Source organism: Ictidomys tridecemlineatus, chromosome 5 (genome assembly GCF_052094955.1).
Source record: "Ictidomys tridecemlineatus isolate mIctTri1 chromosome 5, mIctTri1.hap1, whole genome shotgun sequence".
Classification (NCBI taxonomy): Eukaryota; Metazoa; Chordata; class Mammalia; order Rodentia; family Sciuridae; genus Ictidomys; species Ictidomys tridecemlineatus.
The window spans coordinates 176228607-176252375 of NC_135481.1; the positions used below are offsets into that span (position 1 = coordinate 176228607).

General features: G+C 43.2%; 1 protein-coding gene across 4 annotated transcripts in view; it reads left to right on the forward strand.

The window, feature by feature from the left end:
* The window catches only part of Asxl1 (ASXL transcriptional regulator 1), a 76019-nt gene extending 55021 nt beyond the window's left edge, over nucleotides 1-20998 (forward strand). For 3 of the 4 annotated variants that reach the window (XM_078051592.1, XM_078051593.1, XM_040276573.2), the window contains 9 exons: nucleotides 9427-9547; nucleotides 9621-9718; nucleotides 10323-10416; nucleotides 10897-11049; nucleotides 12341-12504; nucleotides 12596-12692; nucleotides 13971-14076; nucleotides 14763-15396; nucleotides 16139-20998. In XM_078051592.1, the coding sequence (XP_077907718.1) occupies nucleotides 9427-9547; nucleotides 9621-9718; nucleotides 10323-10416; nucleotides 10897-11049; nucleotides 12341-12504; nucleotides 12596-12692; nucleotides 13971-14076; nucleotides 14763-15396; nucleotides 16139-19033 (4362 nt within the window). In that variant the 3' untranslated portion in view covers nucleotides 19034-20998. The remainder of the gene's footprint in view (nucleotides 1-9426; nucleotides 9548-9620; nucleotides 9719-10322; nucleotides 10417-10896; nucleotides 11050-12340; nucleotides 12505-12595; nucleotides 12693-13970; nucleotides 14077-14762; nucleotides 15397-16138) is intronic. The other variant, XM_040276574.2, reaches the window with a different exon arrangement.
* Nucleotides 20999-23769: the final 2771 nt, after the last annotated feature.

The window sequence follows — 23769 nt, forward strand, 5'->3', positions numbered from 1 at the left end:
ACTCTGGTAGTTGTCATCTGGTGATTTATTTTGGCTTCACCTTTCATTTGACATTTATTAGTTGCCAGTCCATAGTAAAGAAGAATGCTTATTTCTCCTATTTGTTTACTTACCGGTTTATGGATTCTAATTATTGAGTTCTAATCTCTTACCATCATCAACTTTAAATTTACTTTATAATTTTTTGGCAGTACTTCATGTTTTTGCATCCCCTGAGTTTCTGGGAATACAGGAGTGTGCCACAATGCCTGACGCTCATTATTAACTTTAATGTGCAAATTGTTCCAGAGTTGGCCAGTATGATAGTCTCTTCACTTTAGCTTCTATGTTCGTTTGATAGTCCCCTTATTCCTGTATACTTCTTTATTTATCTATTTTCTGACCCACCAAAATCCTTTGAGCTTAGCTAGTATTTTCCCAGTTCCAACTCTGAAATCAGCCTTTCCTTTTAGTTTATAAATAAATAAATATACATGTTCAAATCTATGTGTATGTCTGTCTTATGTTCTTCGTATTGGTACTTTCTTCTTTTTTTTTTTAAACCCACGAAGAACAGAAATTTATTTCTCATGGTCCTAGAGACTAGAAGGTCCAATATCAAGGTGCTGGCTGGCATGTGGTGAGGGCCTCTTGTTGTGCCATCCCATGGTGGAAGGCAAGAGGATGAGAGAGAAAAAGCCCTATTGGTACTTTGAATTCTTTCCTCTCACTGCAGGATTTGTTTAGACTTAACTCTTTTTCATATTTGTAACTTGGTATTCCAGCATAGAGAAACCTGGCTCTTTTTATCCACTTTATATCTACTTATTTGCTCAATCCTGTCTGTGGCTTTTTTTTTTTTTTTTTTTGGTCATCTAAGGAGAAATAAAATGTGTATTATCATTTGGGCACAAAGAAACACAAGGTAAACTAGAAACCAACAAGGTTAGCTGCCTGGCAGGGGATAGAGAGGCATGGAATAAAGAGTTGGAAGAGGGAAATAGTAATGGGGGGGCACTGCACATTATAACCTTATATGGGTTTGACTTTAATAACCATGCTATCTCACACATTCTGAAATAAATAACAAATATGGGGAATTAAAACCAAAATAGATTACAAAGTGAGGGGATGAAGCCCAGTGCTATTGACAGCTGTAAAATTTCACTTGATATGGCCATCACATTGATTTCATTCTTCCTTCTCAATGTTTGGTCTTAGGGCCAGCCTTTCTTCTGCTCCCAGGATGGACTGTTTGTAGGGTGGCCAGCCAGCCTGGTTTGCCTAGATTATAATTCCTCGAGGGACAGAACATTCTTATTAACCCTAGAAAGTCCAGACCAGCTGGGGCCAATTGATTACCCTGTTGACATGCCCATAGCTGTTTTCCTGGAGCTTCTTTCATTCTTACCTTGGAAATTCTCTTCACCTTTCTTCCGTTTCACCTTCTTTCCTAGATCTCATGAGACTCACTTTGTTGTTGTTATAGTTGTTATTCTTTCACTTATGTGTATATTCTCACTGTAATACATTTATGCCAGAGATTTGAGTACAGTTGCTTGTTAAGGACAGATGCACTAGAAAGTAAATCACTTGATACCTCACATGTCTTTAGTCTGTGTTCCACACTGAATTTGTGGTTTGGCTCAGGATTTCAGAGCATGTTACTATATTACATTCTCTAAAACTGCTTTAGAGAAGTGTGATGTCATTCTGATTCTGATGTCATGCTGGATGATTTTAGGATCTGTTTTTCTCTTGTATTTTGAAATTTCATGATGTGGGGTTGTGGAAATGGGTTTTTTTCATTCATTATGCTGGACTTTTGCCTTATATGAAACCTGGAAACTGAGGTCTTTTTATTTGGGGAGAATTTCTTACACTATTTCTGTTTTTTCAGTTTTCTCTTTCTGGACCCTTTGTTGGATGTGGGGCTTTCTTAATAGAGCCTATTTTTCTTTTTTAGTCAGATCCCGGAGAGGTAACCTATTTGTTGTTTCTGGTAATTTTTTTTTAGCTTTTGACAGATTCATGTGTTTGCACAAAAATGCTCCCCCCCCCCCCCCAAATAGCACTCTACTTGTTTTGGTGCTTTTTGAGAACACATTTATTGTGATACTTATTTCTTTTCTTTTGGTTCCTGGTTTTATTTGGGTTATCTTCCACTAACACTGTGGTCAGATATCTGGCAGTCCTTGGTGGGCCATTTATAGAGGACCATATATAGAGGCTATTTATACAGGTTTTATCCTGTGGGATACTGTGTGTTGTGATTAAGAGTGGCGATCCACATGCCTTTGGGGGGTGACCCCCACTTACCTGTTTCTGAAGGTATTCTTTCTTAAGCCTGTCACTTGCCAGCCAGCTAGAAGTAGGCTGAGGTTGGGTTTCTAAGGCTGCTACTTTCTGGGAAGTTTGGGGAACTATGATGGGAAAGGGAGCTGGTTTTATCAGCATTTTTTATGCAGTCTATCTAACTTCTTGCTCTTGTTTATAGTGTGGCTCCTCACTCATCCCTCACACCTTAAGCTGTGCCTTGTATCTTCTATTCCAGAATCTCCTTGGTTCAGTCTAACAAGAATATACATTTTCTGTTTTCTTTTGGAGCTGGAGAAGAATAAATATCATCTCAGTGGGGATAGGGAACTGTGGCCTGATAAGTCTTAATTTTGTAGACTTTAAACTCCTCTCCTATGTTTACCTCCATACCTTACCTCTGCTGCATCGATTCTTGGTACCTTCCAGTCCCTGTCCCTTCTGGGTTTTTGCGGTTCTGATTGACTTGCTATTTGTGGTTTTTTTCCCTCTGCAACCTTAGTCTTCAGTTTTTGATGATTTGCTGAGTCAGTTACTTAACCTGCTTTTTATCCATCTTCCAGATTTCTGTTCACACCCCTGATCTGTCTTTTTCTTCCTCCTCTTTGTCTTTGTGCATTTATCTTTGTAGTCATTCTAATGAAGCTTCAGGAGGATACAAAGAAGCACACATTTGTTTGCCATGTTTAAATATGGAAGCTTCAGCCTCTGTGCAGAGAATGTAGGAAATGCCCCCACACTAACCCTCTTGCTTCTATCCCAGCCTGCTACCCAAGCCAGTGGCCCTTGTTTCTTCCCAGCAGCAGTGGTCTATTGGTCTGTACAAATGTATTTTTATTCTCTTTAACTACTAATTTAATAGTGTATTGTATCATATACCTTATTTATTAACCACTCTTCTGTTACAGGTTATTTTTAGTTTTTCATTGTTATAAACACTGCTTTTTACAAGTCATCATTTTACTTATAGTCTTGTGCCAATGTGTGAGAATTTCTCCAGTGAAATATTTTTTTACCTTTTCCTATTGTGGCATGCTTGGGAAAAATGGAAGTAGTTTGCAAGCTCTCTTTGGGGTTTGTTGAAAATATTTCATTGAATTTTCTTTACATTATCACTATGATGAGAAAAGTGGAATTATAAAACCTTCAGATCCTTTGAAAATTTTTATTGAATAAAACATGGACTTTCTTAGGAGCTTATCTTTTTTCTTTTAAACTTGAAATGTGTATGTGCAGTTTTTTCAGCTTTTTAAATGATCGGTTTCTTTAAACTTGTGATGCAGGACCAAACAATTCTCTGAAATCCAAAATATTTTGAAACTGAAAGTTTTTCTTTATAACTTATTTGGCAATAAAAGCTGACTTAACTCATTTGGTGGGTGGCAAAACTGTATATATTGACAAGGCTACTTTTAGCCTATTTTTCTTGATATGTGTATACATTTTATTTAAAAATGTGAATTTGTTTGATTATGGGTTGTTGGTGACATTAATATGTGTATACTATATTAGCATTCTAAAATTCAAGAAACTGAATTCTAAAATAACTAGACCCTCAAGGGTATCAGATGAAGGATTATGAGCGTGTGGTCACCATCAGTTAGAAAGTTTACTTGCAGATGTGGATGGCAAATCCCAGATGAGAATTTGTTGTTTTTCCTTATTGATAAAACTATTTTCTTGTCATTAATGAGTACTCTGACAATTTCTTCTCTTTAAACTATATTCTAAAAGTGTATTCATTTTTAAATAATAGCTCTTTCTTTTCTTTGACAGCTGTGATGTTGAAATGGCTTGTGAGAATGCAAATGGGTTTCAAATTCAGTGGAACTTTATTTTATATTAAGCATTTTTAAAGCATGGTGAAGCTGTTTCTCCATTATATATGGAGGTTGCTTTACTAGTTTTAATTCTTCCTTAGGATTTACATAACAGGATTAAAACAACATTAACTTTATCTTCTGTTTTCTGAAGCTGAATTTGGACTTTAGATCTATAAATTTTCTGTACATATCAAGTGTGTGTGTGTGTGTGTGTGTGTGTGTGTGTGTGTTTGTAAATTTTCATTAAATTCATTCATGTTTTTAAAACTATCAGTTAAATTTAATAAGCCATTTTTACCCAGTTTTATTGGGATATAATTCACAGACAATATGGTTTGTCCTTTTAAAATATACTGTTCAGTGGCTTTTAGTATATTCATAAAGTTATGCAGTCATCATTGATCTAATTCCAGAACATTTGCATCATCCCAAAAAGAAACCCCATACCCTTAAGCAGAATCGTCCCTAGCAACCACCAATCTACTCATCTAATTACATGAGCTTTTAAAAAGCATATCCTCTCATCTTGTTCTTCAAGAATATCTTGACTGCTGGGGGCCTTTTGCTTTTCCATGTAAACTCAAGTTCTACAAAAAATAGACTTTTATTGGAATTGCATTCAGTCAGTAAACAACTTTGGGGAGAAAGTTGATATCTTTAAGTGTTGAATCATATTAAGAGTTTGATTCAACACACAAAAAATGGTGTAGCTCCCCATTTATTTAGGTTTTAAAGCTTTCGCAAAGCTTTTAAATTTTTCTTCATTAAATGATTGATATTTCTTTTGTGGAATTTATTTCTGATAATTTATATTCTTTGATGTTAAATTTTCTTGTTGGTGATATTATTGTTAATGTTAGGATCACTCAGTTTTTAACTGTGGTCTTGAATCTAACAACCTGATTGAATTCTCTTAGTAGATCTGTATTTCTTGAGTATTCAGTCTAGATAAATTATGCTATTGCAAATTAAGACACTCTTGACTTTATAAATTTTTCTTCTTTTTTTATGCTTTGGTTAGGAACTCTAGCTGGCTAGGAACAATTGGTATGTTCTCAATTTTTAATAATTTGCATTGATCAGTCTTCTTAGAGACAGTCCTTGTTTTTTTGCCCAGACCCATGAAGAAAGGACAAGCATACCCAAGATTTTGTTTCTATTTTTAGGTGAGAATCAAATCTTGGGCAGTTTAAACTTTATCACTTTTTGTTCAAAGTGCCTTTTGTTTTAAAATGTTCAAGTTATGAATTTTTTTAGGTTTATTTATTATTAAAGTTTTTTTAACTAATGTATTTACTATTATTAGTTAATAATAGGTGAATATGGGTAAAAACATTAAAGGTGAATGTTCTTTGTACTGTTTTGCTCTTGCATCTTTTCCATCTCCTGGACTGCTGGGATTGTAGGCACACCACTATGCCCAGCAAAATGTTATTTTCTTGATTATACTTTATACTTGTCAATTATAGAATATATCCCAAATTAAAAAGGAACTAAGCCACTTACAACTCCATTACCTAAAGATCATGCTGATCAACTCTTCCACTATTTCTCTGGTCTTTTCTCTAAACCAACACATTCATGCAAATGTCTTTTAAAAAATGATGGATTCATACTATAGGAATTTAACTGCTTGATTCACTTGTTATATCATGAACATTTCTCCTGTCATTAAATATTCTACAGCTTATTTTAAATGAAAATACTTTATCTTTTGATTTCAGACTTTTTTATTATATAAATATAATATGATAAAACATATAGGACACAAGAGTAAACTTAATGAATTATAGTAAAATGAACACCCTTGCAACTGCCACTTGGGTCAAGATAAAAAACATGGAAACAGCTAGGAGTCCTCTTTTGTGCACCCCTGCTCCCACCAACACATACACAGGTAATTACTGTCCTGACTTTATGGAAGTTCTTTCTTTTTTGTTTACTACCTGTGTCTACATCACTAACACTAGTAGTTTTCCTTGTTGGGGGGGATTCTTTTTTTTTTTTTTTTAAACAAATGGACTCATTGTAGTATGCATTCTTTTCTGCTGGCTTCTTTCAGTATTCTATTAAGACCCATCCATGTTGTTGTGGGTAGCTACAGTTCATTCATTTTTAAAAAAATTACTGTATCATCATTTAATGAATGCACTATTATTTACTGATGCTACTATCGATGCTTACTTTGGTTGTTAACTCTCCAAGTTAAAAATGATGCTACTGTGAACATCCTGGTTGTGCATACGCATAGATTTTTCTAGGGAATCCATACCTAGGAGTAACATTGCTGAATTACAGGAGGTTTTTATCTTTGAGTTGTCACAGTATATTCTCAAGTGATTGGCTCAGTTTTCAGTGACAAGTTCCATATCCTCATTAGCACTTGCTACTTGGCTACATCTCCAGCCCTCATTGTGGTTTCAATTTGCATGATTTCATGTTTTCCTTATTGTTAGTGGGGTTAAATATCTTTCTGTGTATGTGTCTTTTGGCCATTTAGATATGCTCTTTTATGTAGTGCCTAATTCACATCTTTTGTTTTTCTTCTGGGTTGCCTTCTTCTGACTTAAGTTGTCTAGATATAGATTCTTATTGGTTATGTGAGTTAGAAGTATATGCTCCATCTCTGCAGGTAACTTGACCTTGTGTACACTAACACTATATTTTGATGAGTATAGGGTCTTAATTTTAATAGTTAAATTGTAAATTTTTAATAGTTTTTTTATGTCTTAAAAATTATGTTATGGGGTTAAAAAGTACATAGGTTGAGTATTCCTAATCCAAAATTGGAAAATTCTATACCTGAGCTTAAGTGATGGGTTGTAGTTAAAGTGCAGTAACACTAAAGGTATTGTTTGAATCACTTCACTCTATGTGTATAAGTTGTATGTAAAACAGATGAATTTCTTTTTTTTACTTGTAGTTGGACACAATACCTTTATTTTATTTATTTATTTTTATGTGGTGCTGAGGATCAAACCCAGGGCCTTGCACATGCTAGGTGAGCACTCTACTGCTGAGCCACAACCCCAGCCCCTAAAACAGATGAATTTCATAGTTAGACTTGGGTACCAGATCCAACCATTAACATTATTGTATGCAAATATTTCAAATTTTTAAAAATTGCTAAATCCAAAGTATTAATGGTCCCAAGCTTTTTGGATAGGGTGTTCAACCATTATGCTCTTGAGATTTTTTTGCTGGTTTATTCTTCCATTGGCAGTATTATGAACATTTTGATACATTTACTATTTCCATCTTTACCAGTAGTACTTGTATGATTTTCTCATATGTTTGCCAGTTTTGGGGTCAAGTTTGCTAGTGTAATAGACCTGTTTTATTCATTGACGAGTGTTTTATCTTTATTTACCTGAGAGATTAATTTTTTTTGTCATTACAAGGAACATGCCAGTCAGCAACGTAATTGTAAAATTCATACTAAAAATTTTCCTTAGCTTTTAATTCTGAGGAGCATTTATGGCCAGTAGGGAAAAAGAGATAAAAATCTAAAAAAGCTGCTTTCTTTTTATTAACTTAAGACAGCATGATTTTAGCTTATAATTAACAAAACTAGGTTGATGGAAACTTTAATGATTCAAGGGACCCATGAAATTGATGTTAGATTGTTATGAGTTCCCCTTTTAAATTTATGGTATATTAAAATATAGAATCATGATTTTATCTACTCTTTTATACTTACTCTTATTTAGTGACCATACTCTCCTCTTGTTTCACCTTATCTCTGCTCTCTAGCTCCTACTATTTGTTTATACTCCTTACTGGATTGATGGATTGATTTTTCAATGCTTGGAATCAAACCCAGGCCTCATAAATGCTAGGCAAGCACTCTGCCACTAAGCTGTGTCCCCAGCCTTCTTCCTAGGTTTGAGGTGTGATGCACTTTCTGAGTTTTCCTTAGGCAAGTGCTTAGGTGGAGTTCACTTCTGAGACCATTCAAGGAAACTTTGGAGAAGGTGAAATATAGGGTAGATCTCTTGTGTTTTCACTGTTACAGTGAATGGTGACAGTTTTCATGTCTTAGCAAAAATAGCTTCACTGTCACTATGAAAACAGAAAAATATTTTCCTAGGAAAAATAGCTTCTCTTCTTACTTTCAGGCTTCTAAAACGAAAATTTCTAAAAATCATTCTCTAAGTCAGTATCCTTTGGAACCTCCAAAATAATCCAAGTCTCAGTCTCTTCACACATTGTGTAATCATCTGCCCTCTTGCTGTCTTTTCTAGCCGTATGCCTATCCATTTCCCTACACCCCTACATTTAGTTTCCTGAGTTCAAATTTTGTTTTCAAAAAATATTTGGGTTTACCCATGGCCAACCTATTTCCCTAGTAGCAAACTTCTTTTAAAACTTAGCTCAACTGGCTGGGGCTGTAGCTCAATGATAGAGCGCTTGCCTAGCACATGTGAGGCACTGGGTTCGATCCTCAGCGCAACATACAAATAAATAAATAAATAAATGCTGTCCCATCTACAATCAATTAAAAAAAAATTAGCTCAAGCATCACATTCCCTTGAAAGCCTTGCCTCTCTGATCCTTACTCATGCTCTGTGCTCCCATGTTCCCTTTCTTGTAATTCACTAAGTTAGGCACCCCCTCTTCTGGGATGCCTCAGCTTTATGTGTATACCTCTATTGTTGCCCTTTATATTATAATCCATATTCTTTTCTCTCTACTCACATGAACTCCTTGAAGATGGGGGCCTGATTCCCACCCCACCCTAGGAACTAGCATGGTGTAGCTTATAGGAGATGCACCATAAGTGTTGATTTGTAATGCTGTATAATGAATGATTGAATACAAAAGTATATCAAACTTTTTGGGGAAGAGGGTACCAGGGATTAAACCCAGAGACTTTTTTTAACCACTGAACCACATCCCCAGCCCCTTTTATTTTTTAAATTTTGAGACAGGGTCTTGCAAAGTTGCTGAGGCTTGCTTTGTATTTGAGATCTCCTGCCTTAGTCTCCCAAATTGACAGGATCACAGGTGTGCACCACCATTGCCCAGCAGTATCTCTAATGTTTTTTTAATAAAACGACTTTGCTGAGAAAAAGCTCAGTTTGAAAGGGATAGGAACTTACCAATATTCTAAGTTGTCTGGGCTGTGGTTAAAGCTCAGTGGCAGAGCACTTGGACTAACATATATCAGCCTTTGGATAAACACTCAAAAAAAGAAGCAGCAATCAAATTCCTCTTCTCCAAAAGCATACAAATTTAGGAATGACTACTGAACTTGTAGTAGAATTTGTAGAGTTTTGTTCACCTGAGTTGTAACTTGCTATCACAGAAGGATGCCCTGCAATGGTCTCGAAATCCAGCTGCAGTGGAAGGAGAGGAGCCAGAGGACTCGGCTGATGTGGAGAGCTGTGGATCTAATGAAGCCAGCACTGTGAGTGGTGAAAACGATGGTAAGTGCCATTGAGATGGGGGGACAGCCCCAAGGAGCATCTAGGAACTAACCTTTATTTTCTACTCTGCCAGTATCTCTGGATGAAACATCTTCAAATGCATCCTGTTCTACAGAATCTCAGAGTCGGCCCCTTCCCAATCCCAGGGACAGCTACAGAGCTTCCTCACAGGTAAGGAGGAGAGTTGGTGACCAGGCCAGGAGGATGAATGAATTTAGGCATAGTTGGCATTCTTATTCCTCCTGTAGCTAACTGTGAACATGTTTAAAGAGTGAAAAAAATTAAATATGGTTTTCACCTTTTAGTATCACTTAAAAGTGGGCCATAGGAAAACTGAGCTTTATTTTCTCATACGCTTGCCAGAAGTGGGATTTGGGGTTTGAGAGCAGAGTAATTCCCCCTGCCCTTTTCTATTTACATACCTGGGTAATTCTTTTCCTTTTTGTAATGTACATGTGAACTTCCAGGGCAGAGTATAGTACAGTGCTGAGTACTGAGAACATGAGCTTGGGATTTGGCTATTTGAATGACAACTTTGCCACTTATCATCTGTGGACAGGTTCCTTATCTATAAAATGGGGATAACCATACATTCTTTTCAGTTTAGGGTGGTGCTTGGCACAGTGGCCCACACACAGCTCAGTAATGTTCATCAGTGCTGTTGTTGGCATTGCCTGGCAGATCTCACTGCGTATTTACAAGAGAGTGGGTAGGATAGGGTCAAGGGGGGTGCTGCAGATGACTCAGGCTCTGTTTTTATCCCCTGGGAATACAGGCAAACAAACAAAAGAAAAAGACTGGGGTGATGCTCCCTCGAGTTGTGCTGACTCCTCTGAAGGTAAACGGGGCCCACGTGGAATCTGCATCAGGTATGTGTAGACTTGTGACTGTGGTGCTTTTTCTTCAGGTCCTGGGGACCTGGCCTCCCTGTGTCAGCAGTCTCTGACCTAGCATTGTGATGCCAGTAGAGCTGTTGAGCAAGAACTGGGAGACCCATTCTCTCTGGAAGGCAGCATGCTGTGTGGTGCAGCCTGCCACAGGTCCTGGTGCTAGGCTCTGCCGTGTACCCTCTTCTTTGCCTCCCAGGGCAGTCGTGAGCATCCAATGAAGGATTGTGCCAGTGCTTTGAAAAGGTGTAGTGCTGTACAAATGAAGTTTGTGGTTTGGCATTTTTAAGGTGATATTTTAAAGCCAGACCACGAAGTGGTGATTGTCGGCCCAGGGCTGGGAGATGGAAGCACCCCAGTATTTCTGGCAGCATGTCAGGGAGAACTGGGAGAAGTAAGCTTGTCTGAGAGTCACGGGCTCGGCGTGTGATGCTTTTGACCAGTGGAATGCTGTGCCTTCAGGGTTCTCGGGCCGCCACGCCGATGGCGAGAGTGGCAGCCCGTCCAGCAGCAGCAGCGGCTCTCTGGCCCTGGGCAGCGCTGCTATTCGTGGCCAGGCCGAGGTCGCCCGGGACCCTGCCCCGCTCCTGAGAGGCTTCCGGAAGCCGGCCACAGGTGAGTGGCTTGGCACTCATTTCTCTGCCTGTAAAGGGGCCCTACAGGCCTAGTAAGAAGACAGTGTCTTCTGCTCCAGTTCCTTTTCCACTTTATTTTTACTTCTTGGGTGGCCCTCTGTTTTGTTTGTTTTTACCTTGTATTTTGTTACTTCACGTATGGATCTCTGCTAGATTGAGTGAACTCCTTGTGGGCATAGATGGTGCCACATTGCTCCTTGTTTGTCCCTGTAGGGCCTGGCCTGTGCCTGCCGTGGTACTTCTTTATAAATGTTTTGAGTGAGTGAAAATTGCTTTTGAGCTTTTCAGAGGAGGATTCCCATGCCTGTTTTCTTTTCTCTGTAGCATCCTGCCACACTTGATTTCATCATCTGTAGTTTCTATCAGACTCTGCTTTTTTATAACCCAGTTAGTGTGTGGAGTAGAAGCATGTGTTGAATTTTGGGGATGCACACAAATTCAGCAGTTCTGTGTTATGCACCTCTCACCCTGAGTTGGGCCGTCCTCAGTACTAGTAAACTGTTTGCTATCTCAGGATTTATTAAGATCCACGTGCTAGGGGTTTTGTAGATGGGCCACATGAAATCATTAAGAAGACTAACCTTGGGTTTGGAAAATTAGAATAAACCATTGCCCACATAGAAACGAGGTTTGTTTGTTGTCTTACTGCTTTTCCAGCCATTTAGCAATGCTCAATCTGTGGTCTCACAGGTCTCTATTTGCAGTGCCACTCCCCACTCCCCTCATATAAGTAGCATTTGCTTAGGCTTTGAGAATTAACTGACATTTATTTCAGTTGGCATTGAACAACCAACCCTTGGTACATAATTGCCTGGAGATTATACCTCATTCACAGGAAGCTTCTGCAGGTTTTTCTGTAGTACACTAACTAGATTTACGTTTAGACAACTTCCATCCTTTCTCCAGTTGGGCTCTGTGGAGCCTGTTCTGCAGCCTGGAGGGATGCTCAGAGCCTGCCCCGCCTGGTTTTCCGTGGGAAGAGTGTCCTCTTCGGGTTGTGATACAGCACGGTACAGAGTATTGTCTGAGGGGAGTCAAGCCCCAGTGTTCTCTTAGGGTCGATGGCAATGACAGTAACCTGGGAAGAGCAGTTGTAACATACAGGTTAGGATGGACTGGATGATTGAGCAGGTTGTGTACAGAACAAAGTTCTGGGTAGCTTGGGTGCTACCACCAAAGTTTTTTCATGAGTTGCCGTTTGCTTTATTTGCTTTTTTGGCTTTCAGTAGCTGAAAATCTGTACTTGCTTCTTCTTGCATTGAAACTCACAGGTCAAATGAAGCGCAACAGAGGGGAAGAGATAGATTTTGAGACTCCTGGGTCCATTCTTGTCAACACCAACCTCCGAGCCCTGATAAACTCTCGGACCTTTCACGCCCTGCCATCACACTTCCAGCAGCAGCTCCTCTTCCTCCTGCCCGAAGTGGACAGACAGGTGCAAATGTGCAGCCTCCTCTTGACCTGTGTAGGGGGTTGGGGATCCTGTTCTCTTTCAAGTTTCCTCATTTATTATTTTCTCCTCCTAGGTGGGGACAGATGGCCTGTTGCGCCTCAGCAGCAGCGCTCTCAATAATGAGTTTTTCACTCACGCGGCTCAGAGCTGGCGGGATCGCCTGGCTGATGGTAAGTCAGTCGGCTTCGTCTCAGGGTTGGAGGTGTGCCTGCCATGTGCGGTGGTGCACGTCTCCTGATATGTAGGCCCCAGAACTCATTTCTACCAGTCTCTTTTTTTCCCTCAAGATGTTCAGTTGAAGGCAGACTTTTCTCTAGTATTAATATGTGTAATGGATATTAATGTGCCACGCTGCTCTGAAAAAACAACAGGATATTTGGCTTCAATTGTCTTGTGTATATATATCCATCTGTATCTTCTTTTCATCATTTTAATGTTCTGCATGCCTGTTCCTTCCAGTAATCATGGCATTATCTAGATGGATAGAATAAAGTGCACCCTGATGAGGCACACCAAGCTCCTTTTTCAGGGATAGTAGTTACTTGGAGTAAATGGTAGCTTCTGCACAAAATTAAAAACAAGCTATCTGGGGAATGTGTTGGGGACCCTAAGCCACCCCTAGGTTTAATGACTGCTGGCAGGACTGTATATATGGTTATATTCAGGGTTATGATTTATTTACGCAAAAAGAGTACAAAGCAGAATTAGCAAAGGGAAGAAGGCACATGGGGTGAAGTGCAGGGGAAGCAAGGTGCAAGGTCTGAGGTCCTCTCTGTGGAGTTAGGCAGAATTCAATGAAAGGTTGTGCCAACACTTGTGAAGTATTTACCAGGGAAGCAAATTAAATCTTTGGTGTCCAGGATTTTTATTTGGGGCTGATTGTGAAGGAAGCCACTGCTGGCCACATACCTAGATTCTTGAAAAGAAAGAGGGGTGTTCAGCATAAACCATATTGTTGGCATCAACAGTTTAGGCACAGTGAATAGTTCACTAGGTGATGGGAACTCTTGAAACCCAAGCTCTCACCTGCCAGCCAGGGACCATCATTGTCAGGAACCCTTTCTAAGGATAAGCAGGCAGTCTGCTATATTAATTTTGTATAAGAACATAATATGAGAGAGCCACTGGAGGAGACAGGAGCATTTCTTTTTGGGGAGAGAGGATACTGGGGATTGAACCTCAGGGTGTTCAACCCTGAGCTACATCCCCAGCCCTATGTATGTATGTATGTATTTATTTATTTATGGGCAGGATCTCACTAAGTTGCTGAGGCTGGCCTTGAACTTGTGATCTTCGTGCCTCAGCCTCCCAACCTGCTGGGATTATAGGTGTGCACCACCACACCTGGCTACATGTCCTTTTTAAAACTCCTGATTTTAAAGAAGTTTTAGCTGTAAGCCAGACATCAATATTCTGAATGTACTCATTAGAAAAATCTTTCTCTCTAGGTGAATTTACTCATGAGATGCAAGTCAGAATACGACAGGAAATGGAGAAGGAAAAGAAGGTGGAACAATGGAAAGAAAAGTTCTTTGAAGACTATTACGGACAGAAGTAAGGCCCTTGGTGATAGGATTGCTGACTAATCTGGGTGTTTGGGAGGGTAGAGGCATTTGGACTCAAAGTACAGCCAGCCCTTTGAATCCATTGGTTCTCCTTTCACATTCAACCAACCATAGCTCGAAAATATCTGGGTAAAACAGTTGCATCTGTATAGACATTTTTCCTTGTCATTATTCCTTAAACAAGACATTATTTACACAGCCGTTATTGTCGAGGTAGGGGTATAAGTGATCTGGAGATGATTTAAAGTGCACAGGAGGAGGGTGAGGGGAAGCTCAGTGGTGGAGCACCTATCTAGCACGTGTCCAGCATACACGGGCTCTGGGTTCGATTTCCAGCACCCCCCCCCACACACACACACACACAATAAAGCATGTGGGAAGATGTGTGTGAGTTTTGTGCATATACTATGTCATTTTATACACAAGACTTGAACATCTGTGGACTTTGATGTTATGTAGTACATAACATCTGTCCTGGACAAGAATTTGGAAATTGCAGTGACTCAAGTCATTTAGCTTAATGCCATTCACAGTGAAGCAGAATTTGTGTTTTTCTGTGGTTAGCGTTATGTACCATGTAGATTTAGTTAGTTTACGTATCTAATTGCCTGTTGTGCAGAGAAAAGACACGTGTCCTCTCTGGCCTATAACTGATGGTGTGAGTTTGTTTTGCAGATTGGGTTTGACCAAAGAAGAGTCATTACAACAGAACGTGGACCAGGAGGAGGCCAACATCAAGAGTGGTTTGCGTGTCCCAAGAGAATCAGTGCGGCCACAGCGTGGTCCAGCCACCCGACAGCGGGATGGGCATTTTAAGAAACGCTCTCGACCAGATCTCCGAACCCGAGCCAGAAGGAATCTGTACAAAAAACAGGAGCAGGAACAAGCAGATGTTGCTAAGGATGCAAACTCTGTGGCACCTGACGTCCCTCTCTCCAAGGACAGGGAAACTAAGACCGACTCAGCAGGGGTGAGCAGTCCCCTCCTGCCGGGCATGTCCTCTGCAGCACCTGGCCCAGAGGGTCCTGAGTGTCCAGGCGAACCTGTGGCTTCCCGAATCCAGACTGAGCCAGACAACTTGGTACGTGCCTCTGCATCTCCAGATAGAATTCCCAGCTTGTCTCAGGACACTGCGGATCAGGAGCCCAAGGATCAGAAGAGGAAGTCCTTTGAGCAGGCAGCCTCTGCATCCTTTCCCGAAAAGAAGCCCCGGCTTGAAGATCGTCAGTCCTTTCGTAACACAATTGAAAGTGTTCACACCGAAAAGCCACAGCCCACTAAAGAGGAGCCCAAAGTCCCGCCCATCCGGGTAGGAGACTGTTTGATTCCTGGTGGCCCTAGTGCCTGGTTTCCTTGGAGGGTCGTGAGGTTGTGGAGCCCCCTTTGAAGGGACAGAGGCCCTGGCCTGAATTATGTGGGAACTCAGAGCCTTCTACAGGAGAGCTTTTCTTGAGACTGACATGAGGGTGGGGATGGGATGGGGGGAGGCAGTTCTTTTCTTCCTCTCTTTTCTATTTACCCTGTTGAAGAATCCAAATCCTTTGGGGATTTTTTCATCTTGTATTAGATAGCATTAGGCTCTTTGCTCCAACGGCTCATAATGTCTCACCAGAAATTCAATTTGGAGGTGTGGCATAGCCTTTCAGCAGAATCTTGGAATGAAGGGGTGCCACGGGCAGGCAGTTTACAATAATCATTTTTTTTCTTTTTTTTTTTTAAAGAGAGAGTGGGGGGGGGAGAGGGAGAGAGAGAGAGAGAGAATTTTTAACATTTATTGTTTAGTTCTCGGCGGACACAACATCTTTGTTGGTATGTGGTGCTGAGGATCGAACCCGGGCCGCACGCACGCCAGGCGAGCGCGTTACCGCTTGAGCCACATCCCCAGCCCATCATTTTTTTTCTTAGGACAGTGATTTAGTTCTCTAGGTCAGGACCTCTGAGCTACTAGTCTCCCAGTATTGCTCCTAGTATTGGAGCCCCAGGACAGAGAAGACTGGTAGTTCTAGATTAGATCAGCCAGTTAAAACTCTTTCCCTTTGCTTTTCTTTCAGATTCAACTTTCACGTATCAAACCACCCTGGGTGGTTAAAGGTCAGCCCACTTACCAGATATGTCCCCGGATCGTCCCCATCACAGAGTCTTCCTACCGGGGCTGGACTGGTGCCAGGACCCTCGCAGACATTAAAGCCCGTGCTCTGCAGGCCCGAGGGGCGAGAGGCCACCACTGCCATCGAGAGGCGGCCACCACTGCCATCGGAGGTGGGGGTGGCCCGGGTGGAGGTGGCGGCGGGGCCACCGATGAGGGAGGTGGCAGAAGCAGCAGCAGTGGTGATGGTAGTGAGGCCTGTGGCCACCTTGAGCCCAGGGGAGCCCCGAGCACCCCTGGAGAGTGTACGTCAGATCTACAGCGAACACAACTATTGCCGCCTTGTCCTCTGAATGGGGAGCATACCCAGGCAGGAGCTGCCATGTCCAGAGCCAGGAGAGAAGACCTGACTTCTCTCAGAAAGGAAGAAAGCTGCCCACTGCAGAGGGTGCCACGTGTTCTCACACGGGGGCTAGAAGATGCTTCTCAGCCCTCAGTTGCTCCCACTGGGGATCAGCCATGCCAGGCTTTGCCCCCACTGTCCTCTCAAACCCCAGTGGCTGGGAAGTTGGCAGAGCAGCCTACCTTGCAGCTAGATGGTAGAACTGAGTGTGAATCTGGCACTACTTCCAGGGAAAGGGGGAGTGAGGAGCAAGGATCCAGTGTTCCTCCAGTGAACAGTCCTGTACAGTCTCCATTAGGAGCTGTTGTATTGGAAGAATTAGCTGGCCCGGCTCTTGACAGTAATCCTACTCTGAAGGATCCGGAAAATGTGACCCCCAGTTCCACACCTGAATCGTCACTGGCTGGCCACCTGCAGGACAGACCATTTGATGATGAATTAAGACTTGGTGACTCAGGCCCACCTGTGAGGGAAAGTGATGGTAGACAGAAAGCCCTGAAAACTGAGGCGCTCATGTCTGACAGTGCTGCTGCTTGGACATCCATCCTGTTAAATGATGAGGTGGTGAAACGTTCTGAGCCAGGATCTAGAGAAAGTGTTCCACCTATGGAGCCTCAGGTCAGAGAAGACTGGGAGAGCGCTGCTACCCTTGTTGCCACATCTCCTCGGGGATTGGCAGCCAAAAAGGATGTGGCACTCCCTGGCAGCCTTGCTACACTCTGCACAGTGCTACCTCACGGCATGGGTGGCTCTGGCAGTGATGGCAAACATGTGGACATTGAGAAGCTGCAAATCAATGGAGACTCTGAAGCACTGAGTCCTCACAGCGAATCCACAGATACAGCCTCTGACTTTGAAGGCCACCTCACTGAGGATAGCAGTGAGGCTGACATTAGCGAAGCCACAGTGACAAAGGGGTCCTCGGTGGACAAGGATGAGAAACATGATTGGAAGCAATCCACTTTCCTATCCAAGGTGAACAGTGACCTGACTCTGGTTACAAGGACAGAGGGGATGGTTTCTCCTCAGAGCTGGGTGTCTCGAGTGTGTGCGGTTCCCCAGAAGATCCCAGACTCCTTGCTGCTGTCTAGTACTGAATACCAGCCAAGACCCCTGTGCCTGGCCAGGCCTGGGTCCTCAGTGGAGGCCACCAACCCACTTGTGTTGCAGTTGCTGCAGGGTAACTTGTCCCTGGAGAAGGTTCTTCCTCCAGCCCACAGTAACAGCAAGCCAGAATCCTTACAACTGCCACTTCTAAAAGAGCAGAGCCGTGGTGGCCCCCTGGGCACGGGATCTTTGCATGGTCCTGGAGGAAACACTTGTGTGGTTGACAGAAGCAGCCCTGCTTTAAAAGGGTTGAAGGAGCTGCCCCTGCCTGAGAGCCATGAAGCAAGCCCTGGTCTTGGAAAGGCAGAGGTTGCTCAGGCTTCTGGAGCACCTCAGATTTCCAAGATGGTCCCAAGTTTAGACTCCCTAAGTCCAGTGACAAAGCTGATGATCTCCTCTGGGAAACTGGAAGAAATGGATTCCAAAGAGCAGTTTTCTTCCTTTAGTTTTGAAGATCAGAAGGCAGTCCGGGAGTGTAGTGATTCACATGCTGCTCCTGGCAAGAGTCCAGGAGAGCTCCCTACCTCGAGAGCGCCTTGCTTCTCATCTCCAAACGAGATCTCCTGCGGGCCAGAGCAGACAGGTAGGGCCCCGGGTGGTCAGAACAATGCTGGAGGCCAAGGGAAGAAGCTCTTTGGCCCTAGAAATGTGGCTGCAACCCTTCAGTGCCCCAGGCCTGTGGACCCCACGCCATTACCTGCTGAGATCCCTCCAGTTTTTCCCAGTAGGAAATTGGGGCCAAGCAAAAACTCTGTGTCTGATGGGGTGCAAACTGCAAGGGAAGACTGGGGTCCAAAGCCACCCCTTGCCTCTGTTGGCAGCAGCAAGAATGAAAAGACTTTATTGGGGGGTTCTCTCAGTGCAAATTCAGAGAACAGAAAAGCTGCTGGGCATAGTCCTCTGGAATTGGTGGGTCACTTGCAAGGGATGCCCTTTGTCATGGACCTACCCTTCTGGAAACTCCCCCAAGAGCCAGGGAAAGGGCTGGCTCAGCCCTTGGAGCCTTCTTCCATCCCCTCCCAACTCAACATCAAGCAGGCTTTTTACGGGAAGCTTTCTAAATTCCAGCTGAGTTCCACCAGCTTTAATTACTCCTCCAGCTCCCCGGCCTTTCCCAGGGGCCTGGCTGGAAGCGTGGTGCAGCTGAGCCACAAAGCAAACTTTGGTGCAAGCCACAGTGCGTCACTCTCCCTGCAGATGTTCACCGACAGCAGCACAGTGGAAAGCATCTCGCTCCAGTGTGCCTGCAGCCTGAAAGCCATGATCATGTGCCAAGGCTGTGGTGCATTCTGTCACGACGACTGTATTGGACCCTCAAAGCTCTGTGTATTGTGCCTTGTGGTGAGATAATAAATTATGGCCATTGGAAAAATTGTATATTTAGTGTGTGTATTTTGATAATAATTGATCTTAAATCTGTATACAGAATATCATTGATATAATAGACTCTGTCTGTCTAGGCAAGAGCACTCTTGCCTCCCCCTAAGATTTATAGTGCTAAAACCCTTTGTCACTTGTCAACCCTTCTGGTCTTACTAGAGGGGGCTTTCTTGGGGGGGCAACCTGTGGGGCTGCCTAAGGCTGGCAAGCCTGAGCCCTCACAGACAGAGCCTGGTGTGGCAGGGGACCCTGCCCGATATCCAGAGGGACTTGAAATAAGAAGATTGTGTTCTCTACCAAGGGAATGCGCCATCAGAACTGAGCAGGAATGCTAAGTCTCCCACTGCCCCCTCCCTGCCATCTTTCCTTCTGCTACTTTGGGGAGTTGATGGTCTGGGAAGAAGCCTTATAGGGTTGAAGTAACTCCCATTGCCCCCCAGGGCGATCAAGCACTTGCTGACCTCAGGTTACAGTTCGGTCATAGATGCCAGTTGACGGAGCCAGCTGACCCTTGGTTCTGTTGCTGCAGCCAGTTCAGAACTTCCCTGTCTCTGTATGATCCACAAGCCCACCGGATTTTTTGAAAGCTTGCACAGACCTGCTTAGACAGTGGGATTGGGGGGTAGGATGTCTCCTATGAAAATGCCATCTGTCGACCCTGTGAGTCAGCTCTGAGGATGACTACAAGTGGCTGCTCTGCTTGCCACCTGCTGTGTCACCTTGGACTCTGGGAGTGGGCATTTCCACACACCTGTGTATGTGAAAGTCATTTTACATTTCTAAGCAGTGTGTGTTTCTTATTTTTATATTTTTAACTCTTTATTCTTGGATGTATAAAGTGAACCTTTGGCTTCTGTAAGTATGCTCTATGCACCTCTGATGTTTTACCCTGTATTTATATGTTATACACAGTACTGGCCAACTCTGTAAATGGATGTATTGTACAGAGAACACAACGTCTCTTTCCTATTTTACATCTTCAGCATCATTGCATTAAAGCAGAGTCATTTGCTTCTCCACCTCGATTGTTAAAGCCACTGGGGGCTGTGCTACCTGGCATGAGGGGGAAGTGACTGACATGTGATTTGTCGGGTTGGCCCGGTGACTTGTTACTTGTCACTGGGGTTCTCCACAGCCTGCAGAGCCAGGGCCAGCCTGCTTGCACACCACTGAGCAGACGCATCAGCTCCCCACATCTCTTCTCCTCCGGCCCTTGATGGCTATCCGCTGCCATAAGTGACAAATCACTATCACCAGTGTTAAGTGCTTCTGGATTAATGGGTGAGTTCCCTGGGCAGCCCCCAGGAGGCCTTGTGGATCTGGCTCCAGGGTCACCACCTGTCACAGCAATACCTGGGACCACCGGTCTCCTTTTGACTTAACTTTTTGACAGCAGGTTTGGAAGAAACAAAGCCATGCCTACTGCCGGCCTCTCCCGACACGTCTCCAGCGAGGAGATGCTACTGCATTAGTCTTCCCTCATCCTGTTCCACCTTTTTCTTGTATCTTGACTTGCTGCAGAGTTCAGAGTCTGCCTCTCTAGTGGGTGTGTCTCCCTGTGCGAGTGCCTCTGTGTGAAATATAAAATTTGTGTGTCTTGGGCGAGGCTCATCTCACCTAAAAAGGTTTTATCCTCCCCTCCTCCCCATTTAATCTGAGGTGGCATTTTTGTCATCTGAAGCATGAGTGAGAAGTTGGCAATGATGTGATTTAAATACAGTATTGGTCAAGTCCAAGTTGTCATCTCAAGAAATTGTTTACCAAAGACCGGGAGCAGGGGCCCAAGTGTGTCTAGCTGTCTTTTTCCTTCTTGGACCTTTGGGGCCACTCAGAGGTACAGTTTAATACTGATCTGGTCCACGGGGCTGCCCAGTGAAAAGCACTGCTCTTGTATGTCTCTTGTGGTATTGGAAAAATAAACCTATACAACCTGCATTTGTGGTCTCAGTCATCTTCTGCTCTGCCTGCTGGTGCCGGAAGGTCAGGCTCACGTGCCGCTCCTTGGTGAGGTTAGTGTGACTTGCCTGCTTCACTGGTCTTTGGACTCTGTGACCTGATGAACTTTTCCAAACCCATGGACTGAAGTCAGAAACCTTGTGAGAGAGAAGAGTGCTTTCTCCTGTGAGTGAAAGCCATAAATGGTGACTGACCTCTGCAGTTGCTCATCCTGACTGCCTCCGCAATGGAGGTTGCCAAGTTAATCTGAGTGGTTGGTGGTCTGCAGGCAGGTGACCAGTTCTGACCTTGCTGTGACATGAGGTAGGTGCCAGGTGGGCTGCAGCTAAGTGAGCCTGAGTGGATGTGGGTCAGGGTTGGCCTCTCAGTTAAGGTCCCCAGACTTCTCCACAGGACTCCAAAGTGCCTGTTTTTGAGCTTCTCAGAAACAGGCTTGGCCTGTAAATAAGCAAAGGTGGAAATAAAGCTTAAGGATAGCTCCAGTTACTTTTTTCTCCCCCTGTGAATTGGAGAAAATAAATTTTACACAAAGTGGAACACCTCCAAGGTTAGTTCTAGTTGTTTTGCAGTGCTGGTAAATTACTCTAGTGACCATGCTTATTTGTGTGCAGGAGCTTAGAATGCATTATAAGTCCAGGTGGCGTTGGCACATTGCCAAATTGCGTCTTGTCTGGGAAGCAAAATGGTGTGGTGGGTTGTTACAGGCTGTGCTATGTGTTGGCTCTGTTGGCTTGGGCACAGTACCTCTGCAGTCATGCTGTCTGAACAGGGAGACTCACTTCATCCTTAATCAGGTTGTTGGTGCTTGTCACCTAGTAAATACTCAGTGACTGTTCACATGCCAAGCCAAGGTGTTCATAGCGCTGGGAAGTCGGAATGGCTGCTGCCACCTGTTTCATCTTTGCCCCAGAGGAGCTGTTGAGATGTACGGGAGAGAGTGTGGGCTATGAAGTTGATACCTGGCTACAGTAAGTTGAATGTGCTGAGATTAAAGACCGAGTATTATTTAAAGGTAGAAAGGACAAGGAAACCATATGATTCGGAATGTCTTTCTGGCCTGGCATGATACCATCAATTTGATATCCCTTTTGCCCCTGAGAAAGTAAAAGCCAGCTTTTTGTAGAGGGGCATGTACTGAACAGCTGCTTGTCTGGTGGGGCCTCACTGGACCAAACCGTTGGCCTGCCGGAGGAGGAGTAGGCCCTCAAGACTGTGTGCTTTTTGAAGCCATGAAGAGGGAAGGGTTTGTGACCTTGAAGATTACTACTTGAAACTCAAATTGGACAGTAGCCTCTGCTTCCTCTTGCTTCTGTGTATCATTCATTTCGAAAGCCTGGAATGTGCATCTCTACCCGAGACAGATGACCGCATCTGACTGAGCTCAGTGCCCTTGCTGTGCATGCTGCTTCGTCTGATTGGTGAGCCTTCCTTGCACATGGGCTCTCAGTGGAGATGGTACATGGTCTCAGGCCGAGGGGCCTCCTTGTGTAACAGCCCTTGAGTGACATATCTAATACCACCTGGTTTTATGCTAAAGATCGATAGAGGGAGATAGGACGTGATCAGGACTCTGCTTTCAGGTTTCTTGTTAATGTTTTATTTACTTTTGGTACTGGGGATTCAACCCAGGAACACTACACCACTGAGTTACCTCCCCAATCCCAGTCCCCCCCATTTAAAATTTTTTTTAATATTTTAATTTTATTTTTTTGTTTTGGGACAAGACCTTGCTAAGTTGTTGCAAGTTAGAACTGGGTGATCCTCCTGCCTCAGCCTCATGAGTCGTTGGGATTATAAGCATATGCTACCATACTGGGCTCTTGTTCCATTTTAAATGTTCCTTACAGCATTTTAAGTGTCTCTGGATGTGACTAAGGGATAGAGTGCTTGCCTAGCATGCACCAGGTCCTGGGTTCCATCCCCAGCACCGCGAAATAGAAAAGAAAAAGTCAGCATATATATATTCTCCCCTTCCCCTCATGGAGTACAGGGAGGTACCTGTTTTGGTGTGTGACTGGTAGTTCACTACTATCAAGAAGGGGACACTTCCCATTGGAGCTCCATATAATGAAGCCAGATTGGGACAAGCCAGCACTCTTCTGTTCTCAAGTGATTTCTTCCAGCCATCCCAATGCTTCCAGGACCAGCACCATTTCTGTGGGGTAAGTGTTGTGGGCTGGCCAGGAGGCCAGTGGTGTGTGTGAAGCCACTCTGTTCTGGACTAGATGTTCCAGGTCGTGGGCTTTAACAGTCCCTAAGTCTCAGCTCTGATAGTTTCAGCAGGACAAGGAAATTTCTTGACATCACTGAGGATTTGCTGTCCCTTGATACCCCATAGGAAAGGTGAGGTGTCAGGCCCATCTCCTGACTGTGGAGGATCAGCCCAGGTGCACACTCTCGGTGCCACCTTCAAACTACTGACCCTTCTTTGATGTCCAATATATTTGGATATTGCACAGAATTTCTATTTAAAAAAAAAGGATTTTCATGTCATTATTTAAAAATAGAGGTTTTAATAACTGGCAATATAGGTGTGTACATCAAAAATTTTTAAAATCCATGATAAACTGATAATTCCCAGCCACATTCTTGCAATTTTTCCTTAAAGCTTAACCTAAATGACACATGTACAATGAAAACAAAGTCTGTGCACAAAATAAATTTTGGGAAAAGTGGTCTTTTTGTTTCCTTCAAGGTGGGATTCAGAGAGTGGAATGTCAAGTACAGAAGGTTCAGAGCCAGGATGTTTG